At 47.2% G+C, this 13,269-nt stretch overlaps 1 protein-coding gene and 1 long non-coding RNA gene across 6 annotated transcripts in view; one reads left to right on the top strand and one right to left on the bottom strand.

The window, feature by feature from the left end:
- Positions 1-13,269, bottom strand: part of Cnot8 (CCR4-NOT transcription complex subunit 8) — a 24,678-nt gene that overhangs the window by 4,226 nt on the left and 7,183 nt on the right. The window contains exons 2-6 of one of the 5 annotated variants that reach the window (XM_029483950.1): positions 11,308-11,418; positions 4,704-4,914; positions 3,007-3,200; positions 1,373-1,534; positions 477-621 (exon numbers count right to left, since the gene is read on the bottom strand). In XM_029483950.1, coding sequence (XP_029339810.1) covers positions 477-621; positions 1,373-1,534; positions 3,007-3,200; positions 4,704-4,820 — 618 coding nt within the window. In that variant the 5' untranslated portion in view covers positions 4,821-4,914; positions 11,308-11,418. The other 4 variants (XM_021177936.2, XM_029483948.1, XM_021177937.2 and 1 more) reach the window with 4 other exon arrangements.
- Positions 10,633-11,664, top strand: LOC115032430. The gene is made up of 3 exons (XR_003838109.1): positions 10,633-11,035; positions 11,133-11,201; positions 11,416-11,664. It is a non-coding gene; the product is annotated as an uncharacterized LOC115032430 (long non-coding RNA).

The following is a 13,269-nucleotide window of genomic DNA, read 5'->3' as shown; positions in this document are numbered from 1 at the left end:
TGAGTTCGAGGCCAGCCGGGTCTACAGAGTGAGTTCCAAGACAGCCAGGGCTTCACAGAGAAACCCTGTCTCAAAAAACCAAAAAAAAAAAAAAAAAGAGGATAACATTTGAAATGTAAATAAAATATCCAATAAAAATTAATGAAAAAATTTTTTAAATCCCTCAGAGGGATTTTTAATGTGGAACAGTCGTCACAACATACTGCACATGGCTTCATGTCACCAACTACTCTGTCAGGTTCTCAAGCCTAAGAGGAAGGCAGCCAGTCTCAGGATGCAAGAAATAGGGCTTTTCTGGTGCCAGAGTCACCAACAAAGTCAGCTAAAGAGAGAGCCAGCTCGAGTAACATCCTCCTTAGATAAGTCTGGCACCTGGCAGGCCTCAAGAAAGCATAGTGAATGCATTAATGCAAAACAAATCTGAGTGTGGGAGTCTGCTTGTTCATTGCCTGTATTAGGAAAACACTGTCTGTTACCTTCAGATTTTTGCAGCTCTTCATCAGGTATTTCACATCGTAAATGGACGGGAAGAAAAGATTCAGGATGTGAAAGAACTCGTGTTCTTCTTCCGGCAGTCGAGAATCTGTTAGCAGCTTTACCATGTAGCCAAAATCATAACCACTAAAGGAGGAGTGAAGCAGATGTCTGAAAGCAGCCTCAGTCCAGCCTTAAACCACCACCTCAGGCTAGGGGCTGGGCCTTTCAGAGAACACTGAGTTCTCAACTTTACATTCAGTGAGGAAATTTACATAAGGAAAGTTACTATGAGAAACACACAAGAACCTGAGAGTTTGTGTGAATTTGATTAATCAAAACTCAAAAGTAAAGCCGTAAGAGCACAGGAGAAGGATCACCTAAAGAGAAATTTTGAGTCAGAGTTCCAATCCCAGTACCCAGGTCGGACAGCTCACAAATGCCTGTAAGTCTACCTGCAATGGCCCAGTATCTTCTTTTGGCTCCCTAGGTACTCACACACATACCTATACATACCACACACACACACACACACACCCTTTAAAAATAAACACCTTCCAAAAAGTATTTAAAGAATATCTGTATTTGAGGACATTTCAAAGGACAATCCACACCAGGCTGAAAATAAACAAGCCCACAGCAGCCTCCATCCACCTGGAAGACAGCACTGCACAGCCACTAAAGCACTGCAGGTCAAGTGATGCAAAGACCATGTGTGTGCTCACGTGCTCCCCAAACACTACACAGGAACACCAACACCACCTCCAACTTCGCACTGCTGCTTCCAAAAAGCCAGGAGGACTCAAATCAACAAGAATTTAGTTCCTCCCCAGTGCAGCCTACAGTCAGAAGGGGAAAGCTATGCTGAAGAGACAGGCCACAGTTCCCATGGACTGACCTGTGAAATGAAAGCCACTTGACATTGTCACAGAGAACCACTCCCGATGTCATAAGCAGCTCTGCAAAGTGCAGTGTATCGATCCCTTCCTCCTCGTGTTTCTGGAACTGCAACCCTGAGTTTGCAAGCAGATCTATGGAATCCTGGGAGTACATATCCTCTCTGAAAAACAAGGTGTCACTATGAGCTGGCGGCAGTGAGACCAAAGCAGAAGAGATGTTATGGTTAGCTTATGATTCGGAAACACAGAACTCCTGAAACACTCCAAAAACCAACAGATTTATTTCCTAATTACCGAAAACCTATATTCTCTCGCTTAAATTTTTGTTTTACGTAAATGAATGAGTTAAACAATTGTGAGCCGAGCTCTGGGAATTGAGCTCAGATCTTTTGGAGGGGCAGCCAGTGTCCTAACCATTGAGCCACACAATTTTTATGCTGTTTTTAATTTTTTTTAAATATTAATTTATGTATATGGGTGTTTGTCTGTGTGTATGTCTGCACACCAGAAGAGGGCATTCAGACCCATCACAGACAGCCAGTGGCCACGTGGCTGCTGGGAACTGAACTCAGGAGCTCTGGAAGAACAGCCTGTGCTTTTAACCACTCAACTATCATCTATGCGGCCTTTCTTTTTTTTAATTTTTAATCATATTTACACTTCTTTATATTATTTACAGTAGAATTTAACAAAACAAACTTGAGACAGAACTAACCCTGAAGTTTATTTATAAAACAAACAAAAGGCAGGGCTGGAGAGGAGGCTCAGCACTACAAGTTCTTGCTGCCGTGGCAAAAGACCCAGGGTCAGCTCCCAACCATCCATACTACCAGTCCCAGGGATCTGCTAACTGCTGTGGACATCAGGCACATACATGATAGACAGATATACATGCAGGCAAAACATTAATACACAAAATAACAGTTAAGGCAAGGCATGGTGGCGCACGCCTTTAATCCCAGCTCTCGGGAGGCAGAGGCAGGCAGATTTCTGAGTTCAAGGCCAGCCTCGTCTACAAAGTGAGTTCCAGGACAGCCAGGGCTACACAGAGAAATCCTGTCTCGAAACACACACACACACACCCCCCACACACACACACACACACAAAACCAGTTAAAAATCTTGGGCTAGGGGCTGGAGAGCTGGCTCAGTGGTTAAAAGCACCGACTGCTCTTCCAGAGGTCCTGAGTTCAATTCCCAGCAACCACACAGTGGCTCACAACCATCTGTACAGGGATCTGATGCCCTCTTCTGGTGTGTCTGAAGACAGCTACAGTGTACTCACATACATAAAATAAATAAATCTTTTTAAAAAAGAAAAAAGAGCCGGGCGTGGTGGCTCATGCCTTTAATCCCAGCACTTGGGAGGCAGAGGCAGGCGGATCTCTGAGTTCCAGCCTGGTCTACAGAGTGAGTTCCAGGACAGCCAGGGCTACACAGAGAAACCCTGTCTTGAAAAACCAAAAAAAAAAAAAAAAAGATAACAAGTTTCAGGACAGTCAGAGCAACATAACAGAGAGAGACCATGTCTCCTCCCACCTCAATCCCCAAAACCACATGATGTAAAGCTTATAGCAACCAGCCCACTCAACTCAGCCGTCCAGTAACACTGAGGGTCTCCCGAGACACTCACGTCAGGTTGAACTTGAAGTTGAACTGCCACGTGTTGATTCCAGACGGGTACTCCCCCTTCTCGTTGGTGAACGTAAGGCCCAGCTGGATGATTTTAAGAAGATCAACATTGCACCGCAGAAGCTGATACTGGTAATCTATGGAGCTTCGAAATTCACCGATCGGCCGTACAACAACACCTGGGAACTCTGTGTCCTAGGAACAAAAGCCTCTCACCATTAAGCCTCACCAAGCAGTGGTGCTCAGCAACTCATGAGCAAAATTGCTCTTCAGTTTACAGAAGCCCAAGATAAGCTTCCAAGGTCTAGATCACAACAGTACACAAGACAGGTGAATGGGTAACTAGAGGGAGATGTGGTCAGGTAGGAACTTTTTTCACTTATTCATTTACTTCATGTGCATTGGTGTTGTACCTGCATGTGTGTCTGTATGAGGGTGTCAAATCCCCTGGAAGTGGAGTTACAGACAGTTGTGAGCTGTCATGTGAGTGCTGTGAATTGAACCATGGTCCTCTGGAAGAACAAGTGCTCTCGACTGCTGAGCCATCTCTCTAGCCTTCAGATAGGACCTTCCAATATGAGTTAAATACAAATACAGCCAAGTAGATGTGGTGGCTCACGGGGGCTTTGCTCCTTCCCATCAGCTTCTTGGTGTGACGTATACTTGAAAGAGAAGCCCGCCCGGCTGATGGCCTGCTGTTCAGAGCTCCCACCTTGGTCTCATGTTTTTATGAAGAACAAATGCAGCCTTCCTCTTTTCTGAGTGACTATTTCACTGCCGTGTGTACATAAAACCCTTTTATACCCTTGTAAAGCTAAGACTGGCCTATACTCATTGATCTTGAACTCCTGACCCCACACCCTCACCCCCAGTGTTTAGGATGACAGGATCTTAACCTGCTGGGAGAGCTTGTAAGGCTAGTGCCTCTAATGGACAGAGGAGTGAAAGCAGGGTTTGAATACAGACAGTGGCAAGCTCCAAGCCTGGAGTAAAACAGAACACCTGCGTGCTCAGGGGCTGGTCTAAGAAGAGTGCCACCTAACCCACCATTGGGCAGGAAAATAAACCACACAGTACCAGTCCTTCCCACTTTACCCAAAGACACCAGATCTGCAATGTGACATCTCCTGCCTTTTTTGTGCTAGCAATAAAATGTTTGAATATTTTGAAAACATAGGCTGGGCATGTTGGTACATGCCTATCTTCCTAGCACTTGGGAGATAGAGGCAGGAGGATCAGAAAGTCAAGTCGTCCTCTTGAAATATGCCTGTGTTACATGAAACCCTGTCTCCAAGTTTTAAAAAATTAATAAGTACCACATGCTCAAATTCCCATGTGTGAGGAGATATATCCAAGGGGCTGAGGTAGGTCAGAAGCTAGAGCACTTCCCAGCACCACACATACTGGGCACAATGGGGTAACCATAGCTCAGCACCAAGAAGGCAGAAGCAGGAGGATAAGCACAAGGCCTGTCTGGACTACCCAGCAAGTGCTGGGCTAGCCAGGGCTTACATATCCAGATCCTACCTAAATAAACAAAAATAAACATATAAAAGACTTTCTATCAGAGGAACACATTACAAAACCTGTGTCAGAAGCTGTGCCCTCCTCAGAGACACTAGCTGCCTTGACTCACAAAAGCAATTAGGTTTCCATCAGTCTAACCTTCCCTGGCTTTGGTGGGGAGGGCCTACTCACCATAGCGATATAGCTGTAGCTGAGGACAATCTCACGGATCTTCCGCATCTCTTCCTCAAGATTGCTGGCCCACACCTCACAGATGACCTGACTGTTTTCTACAAGTGCCGCAGGCATCCTGAAGGCACCTGAGGAGCCACCGTGAGCCAACTATGTAAAAGAACAAACAAGCCTCCTTCTGTTTGATTTAATTGTCCACACTGGATCCAATCTAGATATAAAGACAGTTTGAAATCACATTAAGTTTACACGGTGGTATAAGATATCAACAAATCAAACACATTAAAATTGTATTTTAGTCAGATACAGTGACCCAGACACATGATCCTAACACTCAGGAGGCCAAGGTAGAAGGAGGGAGAGTTTAAGACCAGTGTGGACTATTTACTGAGTCCATTTAAGGTCAACCAGGGCTACCTAGCAAGACCCTATCTGAAAACACACACAACCAGAGTTTTACCCTAACTTCATTAACAGTCAGTGCATTCAGCATCCACTACCTATGGAGTGCTTACACTTGCCTTTGTCAAGTTTGTTCTCTCTTGATACAAAGAAAACCCTACCTGTTGACCTGAATCCTTAACATGACATTAAAAATGGCAAGTTACGGGGCTAGAGAGGTGGTGCAGCGGTTAAGAGCACCAATGCTCTTCCAGAGGTCCTAAGTTCAATTCCCAGCAACCACATGGTGGCTCACAACCATCTGTAATGGGATCTGATGCCCTCTCCTGGTGTGTCTGAACACAGCAACACCGTACTCATATACATCAAATAAATAAATAAATCTTTAAAAAAAAAAAAAAAAGGCAAGTTACGCTGGACAGGGGTGGTTTTGATTTTATATATACCATGTGCATGCAGTGCAGAACGCCCAAAGGCAGGCATCAGATCCTCTGGAACTGTACTTAGAGATGGCTGTAACTACCATATGGTGCTAAGAACCAAACCTAGGTTTTCTGCAAGAGCAGAAACTGGTCCAGACTGCTGAGCCATCTCTGCAGCCCTGTGATGTCTACTTTTTTTACTCATAATAAATAAGTTAGGCAGTAAAGCCCACAATAAGAACAGAGGGTGGTAGGGCTGACGAAATGACTCAGCGGTTAAAAGCACTGGTGCTCTAATAAAGGATCCAGAGTCAGTTCCTAGTACCCAGATGGTGGCTTACATCCAACCATGATTCTAGTAGTTCCAGGGGTCTGATGCCCTCTTCTGGCCTCAACAAGCACCAAACAGATACATGGTACACACAGCCGTTCTGCAGGCAAAACATTTATACACATAAAGTAAAATAATAAAAAAAAAGAAGAGGCCAGTAAAAGTAATTCAAACGGGAGCAGAATGGCCGACGGTGTACAGCACAGGAAGTACTGGGCCGGTCAAATTCAACACCACCAGAGCACTTGTCACTACAGCAAACCAACGCAAAAGGCTCAGTTATTAACAGAACAGAAAAGGCATAGATAGAGCTCATGCTTAACAGCCTAAGGCTTGATCCTTGACTCCAAAACACACACACACACACACACAACTAAACACAAACAGGAGGCCAGTGTAGCAATCTAAGGAGACCCTGGGAAGAGGGACGCATAATGGTGTAAGAGCTTCCTTGTAAGGCAAACCCCACTGCATGGCTCCTCAACACAGTCAGTATGTAGCAGTGAGCTCCAGTGCACAGGGGCAAACACTTGCAGCAACAGTAAATGAACATGAGGGGTTTCCGAAGACCAGCGCATGGGAAATCAATCCTTGTTTCCCAGCTTTGGAACTGACATACAGTAGAGACTCCAGAAGACAATGAGGCTCATTCTCAATGCTGTCTCGTCTACTTCTCCTTAAGAGACCATTCATTCACTCACGGCAGACTACTCTTCAGATACTCCCCTGAAACTGAAAGCTGTGTGGTGGCTCTCACATACACACACCTGTGGAGCTGCCACACAACCCATTTCTTCCCGTTTTTCTTTTATGAATAAAGGCTTGCAAGTGAACTAATAGAGAACAGGGAAGATGCTTGTTCACAATGAATGCGCAGTAAATTCAGCTTCCTGACAACTGAGAAAATGTTTGTCAAGAGTTCTCCAGGCTGTCCTTGGAACTTGTAAAGCTGCCCTTCTCCGCCCCCAAGCACTGCACCCATCAACACCAGCAGCTTCACCTAGCTCTTGAGGTTACCTCGCATGTCCAGTTACTGAAACAGAGACACAATCTGGTTTCCCTAAGCAAGCCGAAAACTACATAGCAGGTAAGTGGGCACCATTCCTGGACTTCCAAAAGATGTTTCCATTAAAACAAGAAGGGGCCGGGCATGGTGGCGCACGCCTTTAATCCCAGCACTCGGGAGGCAGAGGCAGGTGGATTTCTGAGTTCGAGGCCAGCCTGGTCTACAAAGTGAGTTCCAGGACAGCCAGGGCTATCAGAGAAACCCTGTCTTGAAAAAAAACAAAAAACAAAAACAAAAAAAAAACAAGAAGGGACACAGGCATAAAGAAACAAACTGCCTAAAGCTATTTAAGAGAGAGTTTGTTTCAGGAAGCCAACCACTTTCAAAGCTACTGTTACATTATCAGGTAAAGTGGAGCTACATAGGAGCAGACACTGGCAAAGACACAGGAGCCATTCCTACAGCAAACTTTTCCCTAGCCAATCCGTGGGGATATGATTGGCAGATTCCAGAATGGAAAAGGCAGTTCTTTTCCAATGAAGAGATACTAAGAGAGTGATGGCTTATGCCTCCGGTGGCCATCCTGTGCTAAGACTTAAAAAGTCCCAGACTGGACTGGGGAAAGGCTCAGCGGTTTAAGAGCACTGATGGCCCTTCCAGAGGTCCTGAGTTCAAATCCCAGCAACCACATGGTGGCTCACAACCACCTGTAATGAGATCTGATACCCTCTTCTGGTGTGTCTGAAGACAATGTACTTATATATAATAAATAAATCTTAAAGGGGGGGAGGGGAGGCTGGAGAGATGGCTCAGCAGTTAAGAGCACCACCGGCTGCTCTTCCAGAGGACCCAGGTTCAATTCCTAGTACCCACATGTTAACTCACAACCATCTGTAACTCCAGCTCCTCGGCCTCCAAGGGCACCAGGCACACACATGGTACACATACATATTGACAAAATACCCATACATATAAATACATAAAAAAGAAAGAAAGAAGCCGGGCGTGGTGGCGCACGCCTTTAACCCCAGCACTTGGGAGGCAGAGGCAGGTGGATTTCTGAGTTTGAGGCAGGCCTGGTCTACAGAGTGAGTTCCAGGAGAGCCAGGGCTACACAGGAAAATCCTGTCTCGAAAAAAAAAAAGAAGAAGAAGAAGGAGGAGGAGGAGGAGGAGGAGGAGGAGGAGGAGGAGAGATCATTCCAGATCAGCCTCAGCTTTGGACTCTATCATCAGACAGATCCACAAGGGATCCTTCCCAGGCATATGAGAGAGACCATAACTGAATGCACATTTAACTGAAGAGCAAGTGAACTTCCTGGGCATTCTGGCCACAGGGAAGAGAAAACAGCAACTCAACACAGACTAACGACCTCCCTCCACTTTCCACCCAAGAAGCTCAGGCTCCAAGATGCCTTCTCTTCATCACCCTCTCATGCCCATACCTCAGAATGAGTCTATGTTTTCAAGTACAGTTATTTGTGTAACAACAGCGCCTGGGGTAACCTCATTACTGAGGTTTCAACCAGAAGAACAATAATGAATTTCACAACTCAAAGAAAAAACTGACATCCTGATTTATATATACTGAGAAGATAGCAGTCCCACACTCGGGAGGCTGAGAAAGGAGAATCCCCAGGAACTTAAGGCCAGTCTGGGCTACAATCAGAGAAGACCCTACTTTTATTACATTGTTCCATTTTGTCCTTTGAGACAGGGTTGGAGAGATGGCTCAGTGATTAAGAGCACTGACTATTCTTCCAGGCAACCTGGGTTCAAATCCCAGTACACACATGGCAGCTCACAACTGTCTTTTTTTTTCTTTTTTTCTTTTTTTTCCAAGACAGGGTTTCTCTGTGTAGCCCTGGCTGTCCTGGAACTCACTCTGTAGACCATGTAGACCAGGCTGGCCTCGAACTCAGAAATCTGCCTGCCTCTGCCTCCCGAGTACTGGGATTTAAGGCGTGCTCCACCATGCCTGGCCTTGAGACAGGTTTTTCTATGTAGCCCTGGCTGTGCCGGAATGTACACCAAACTGTCCTTGGACTCAGAGATCTAACTGCCTCAACCTCCAAGTTCTGGGATTAGAGGCGTGCAGCACCATAGCCAGCTGAGACCCTGTTTTTAGAGGGAAAGAAAGCAAACTAAACCGACCAGGGAGGCAGGTTGGAGGTATGCAACCAGCACTTGCTGCCAAGCCGAGAACAACTTAAGTTTTGAGCCCCAGACTCACTTGATGGAAGAGAAGAACATAAACCCCAAATATGACTTCCACATGGGCAACTTGGCACATGTGTACACACAATAAATAATAACAATAATAATAATAGCTTAAAGAAGAATGGGCTGGAGTGATGGCTTAACAGTTGAGAGCACTTGCTGCTCTTCCAGAAGACCAGAGTTTGGTTTCCAGCACCCACGTGAATTGGCTCACAAATGCCTGTAACTCCAGCCCCTGAGAATGTTGACGCCTTTTCGGCCTATTTTTTCCACCAACACAACTCGTGATATTAATTACAAATTCATACATTAATAAACATTAAACCCTAAAAAATTATCCTTCAAAATTCTTCAGGAAGGTTCGGAGGTTGGCGCTGCATTCTTCTTTAAAGATTTATTTTTATGAGTATGAGGGGGAGAGGGTTGAGTGTATCAACAGCTGTGCGATCTCTCCAACCCCTTAAATGAAAATTTTGATCCCATGCAATGTTTGCCTCACAGGCTGGCTTTAAAACTCGATCCCCAAACCAGCTATATTTGAAACTACAAAGGGAAAGGTGTTCTCACACACACACAAACACACACTACCCTGTGTTCTCCCACACACACAGACACAAAAACACTGACACGCAGACACACACACACCCTAGGCTGCCAAGCAATCTGTTGTGACCGCTCCTGATTATACAAACTTGGGAGCAGGGTGTCTGTGCACCCAGGTGGGCTCAAGAGCGAGGAGTGCGAACGCACGAAACCATGCTCTCCCTGCCAGCCGCGCAGACAGCTCCACTGAGTGTCTCCTGCTCGTCGTCTGCTTTTGTTTGCGCCAGAGCGTCTGGAAGACAATCAGCTTCACTTCCCTGTTCCAGAAAACTAAACAAAAGGCTTTAGCCCTGCAAGACGGGCGCAAGAGGAAGCAGCGGCCCGTTAGAAGAAATGGCAACAGGTCCCCTCTGGAGCGTTCCAGGCCACAGCCCTGGACTCAGACGGCACCCCATCCAGCTTGCTGGCTCCCCGACGGCGGCCCTGCCACGCAAAGCTGCAGCACCCCAAGAGCCAAGCAGAGCGGCCTCTTGCCTCCCCCACCATTCCTTAGGCCTCTAGGCTGGACTCCGGAGACCGAGAGCCCCGTAGCCTCTGTGCCTCAGTGTTCCCGTGTGTAGGATGGGTCGCCACGGAGGCACTTCCGCCTCCTGCTCCTACCGTGAACAACCTAGCCTGCTTACCCTGGCTGGCGGCCCCGCCGAGTGCGGGCGGCAGCGGCCCTTGACCCCGAGCTCTCCTCCCTCTTGCCCCGGATCCGCTCCAGGAACCCAGCTCGACAGGGAGACGCGAGTCCCGGCGCCCAGAGCGGCCGACGATGGGCACCAAACCAGAAGGTTGCACCGCTCTACCCTTCGGCCCTCCCGACTCGCCTACTCTCCGCGTCACTCCAGGCGTGCGCGGGCCCGCCGGTCTCGGCTCCGCCCCCCGCCGTGCGCGCTCAGATACCTACGCCCCGCCTCTTTGCGCAAGCGCAGAGCGAGAAAGTTGGGTTGGCGGAGGGCGCGTGCGCAAAACAAGGTTTGCCCTGAGGCCTCAGACGGTGTCTAGCTGCGTAAACTGGGTCCCCGCCTAGGTTCTGGAGTATCCTGAGTCGCACCTCGGGAAAGGACGGGATCTAGAACTGGCCCCACTTCCTAACATCAGAGCGTTTTACGACTATTGGTTGGAGGTGATGATGCAGGGCACATGGAGTGTCCTGACCCTCGATTACTGTAACCTGAACCCCTCATTCACAGACCATCTATTCACAGAACCCCTTCTGGATGACCATTAGGTGGGGGTGGGAGAGCGCCACCAAACCGAGGCATGAATGAGGTCAGCTGAGCACTGCCTCCCAGGACCTGGACGGCCTAAGCAGCGCTGCGCCGGGGACTGTGCTGTCCGCTGTTTCCCTGGTATCACTGTGGGTCAGTGCAGAGAGAGAGGGGCCAGTCAGGGAGAGGAGAGGGTTCGCTGGCAGCGAGGCCATGCTGGGATGCATTGCCACCTCGTGCTTTCCCACAGACAAGAAGACTAAGATCTCCGAGGAGCGCCTCCCCCCTCCCCTGGTGCCTCCTCTCCTAGGGGCCGTAGGTAAGCATACAGCAGGTGTCCCCCTTCTGACATCCCGTCTCCCAGTCACTCTGTCCTTTTCATTTTAAACTTTTATTCCAGAAGAAATCCCAAAAATAGGACTTACTGACTAAATAAGAGCTAGCCTTTCAAACTGTGAAATCGCACAGCCAGCTTCTGGGGTAACGATGTCAGGGACAGTTTCTGAAGCCCAGCCTTTGTTGTTTCTCTCCAGGATCTGTAAATAGAGACACAAGATTGTGATGAGGATGAAACCCTAGACAAAGCAACAACCATCCCCACAAAGAACCAGGCCTGGGCAGTCAGTAACTGTAGCTGCGGTGGAATCCCTGCAACAATGTTGATGGGACTGGCTGCAGGGCTGGCCTCTTTTGAGGTGTTCAGGTTGTCTAGGCTAGCTAGACACTGCCTTCCCTCAGTCTGTTCAGTGCCTGTCCTTGCTCTGTTCTGTGATTCGATTCAGGAGAGGGTGGACCTAGCATGTGCTAGTCATGTGAGAAGCATGGGATTTGGGGGGGGGGGGTTCTTGCCACCAATAGGCCTGGTGTGCTCTGAAAGAGTTGAACAGGAAACACCTGGCTTCCCCCACACACCCTTCACCTAGAGTTTCTCACAGACACTAATTGTATTTCAGGAGGGACTGGAGTGGAGTGTCTACACTTTAAACAATGGCTTTCAAACTGCAAACAAGAGAAACTAAAGTTTGAACACATTTCTTCAATTGGAAAAGCATAGTTTTGAAAATACAGAGAAGCATGGTTATAACATGGATCTTTTTAAGAGCTGAATGGTACCTCTCCATGGGCAGCCTGGATTCCTAAATATTTGGTTTTGGACGCTGGGACAAGGGACTGGGGTGCATATTTTACACCAAAGCAGACCTAGCCTCCAGGTTCTCCCAGCATCCCTCAGTCCCTACCTGGCATACCCTGCCTCCAACCCTGAACTTTCCAGCCAAGGGGCTGGGCTGCCCTTCCCCAGAGGCTCCTCCCTATATAATCCAGACATTTTGGTATCTCTCTTTCTCCTCCTCCTTCTTCTCCTCCTTTTCCTTCTCCCCCTCCTACTCCTCCTTCCCTCTTTCTCCTCTCTCTCTCTGCCATTGCCCCTTTCTCTCTATCTCCCTCCCCTATTGCCCCTCTCTCCCCATGATGACTAACCTGGCCTTGGTCCTTGGGCCCACCGGAGAGCAGGTTCCCAATAAATCTACCTTTAATCTAATCGGATTTAAATTGGCTCATTTCACCAGCGGCAGAAAAATAACCTATCACTATTGTTCCCCCCCCCCCTCAGTTCTAGACAAAGGTATGCCTTGAAAAAAAAAAAAAAAAAAGTTCAGAAGGAACTGGAGAGCAGTTAAAGAGCACTGGCTGCTCTTCCAAAGGTCCTGAGTTCGATTCCCAGCAACCACACGGTGGCTCACAACCATCTGTAATGGGATCTGATGCCTTCTTCTGGTGTGTCTGAAGACAGCAACACTGTACTTATATATAAATAAACAAATAAATAAATCTTAAGGAAAAGCACATTATACGTAAGAAAATAATATCTAAAATACATTTGAGTTTGAAGTATTTGGGATATAAACATATAAATATATTCAGATTAGTAATAAGTAATTATTAGTAATAAGAAATAAGTGCCTAAATTTACAAACCCTGAAATGCTATAAACCTATGGATTAACTGATTGCTTCCCACAACCCCCCGCTTGTCACTCCAGGTAGACCACTTTATATTACTCAGCCCTTCATTGGAGCCAGTACTTAGAAGATGGTTTTGACCACAGGATGATTAAAAGTTGGTCAGAGAAGTGATGGTTTAACAAACAGGCACAAGTCTTTGATCCCAGCACTCAGGAGGTAGAGGCAGGTAAATCTCAGTGAGTTTGAGGCTAGCTAGGTCTACAGAACAAGGTCCAGGACAGCTGGGGCTACACAAAGAAACCCTGCCTCAAACAAACAAACAAACAAACAAACAAAAAGGTAGTTCATGCCTATTATCCCAGATCTGAAGAAGCCAAAGCCAGAGCATTGCCAAAAGCCCCAGGCTAGCCAGGACTCTACAGG

The sequence above is a fragment of the Mus caroli genome, chromosome 11, assembly GCF_900094665.2.
Source record: "Mus caroli chromosome 11, CAROLI_EIJ_v1.1, whole genome shotgun sequence".
Lineage (NCBI taxonomy): Eukaryota > Metazoa > Chordata > Mammalia > Rodentia > Muridae > Mus > Mus caroli.
This window is presented reverse-complemented; position numbering and strand designations above follow the sequence as displayed.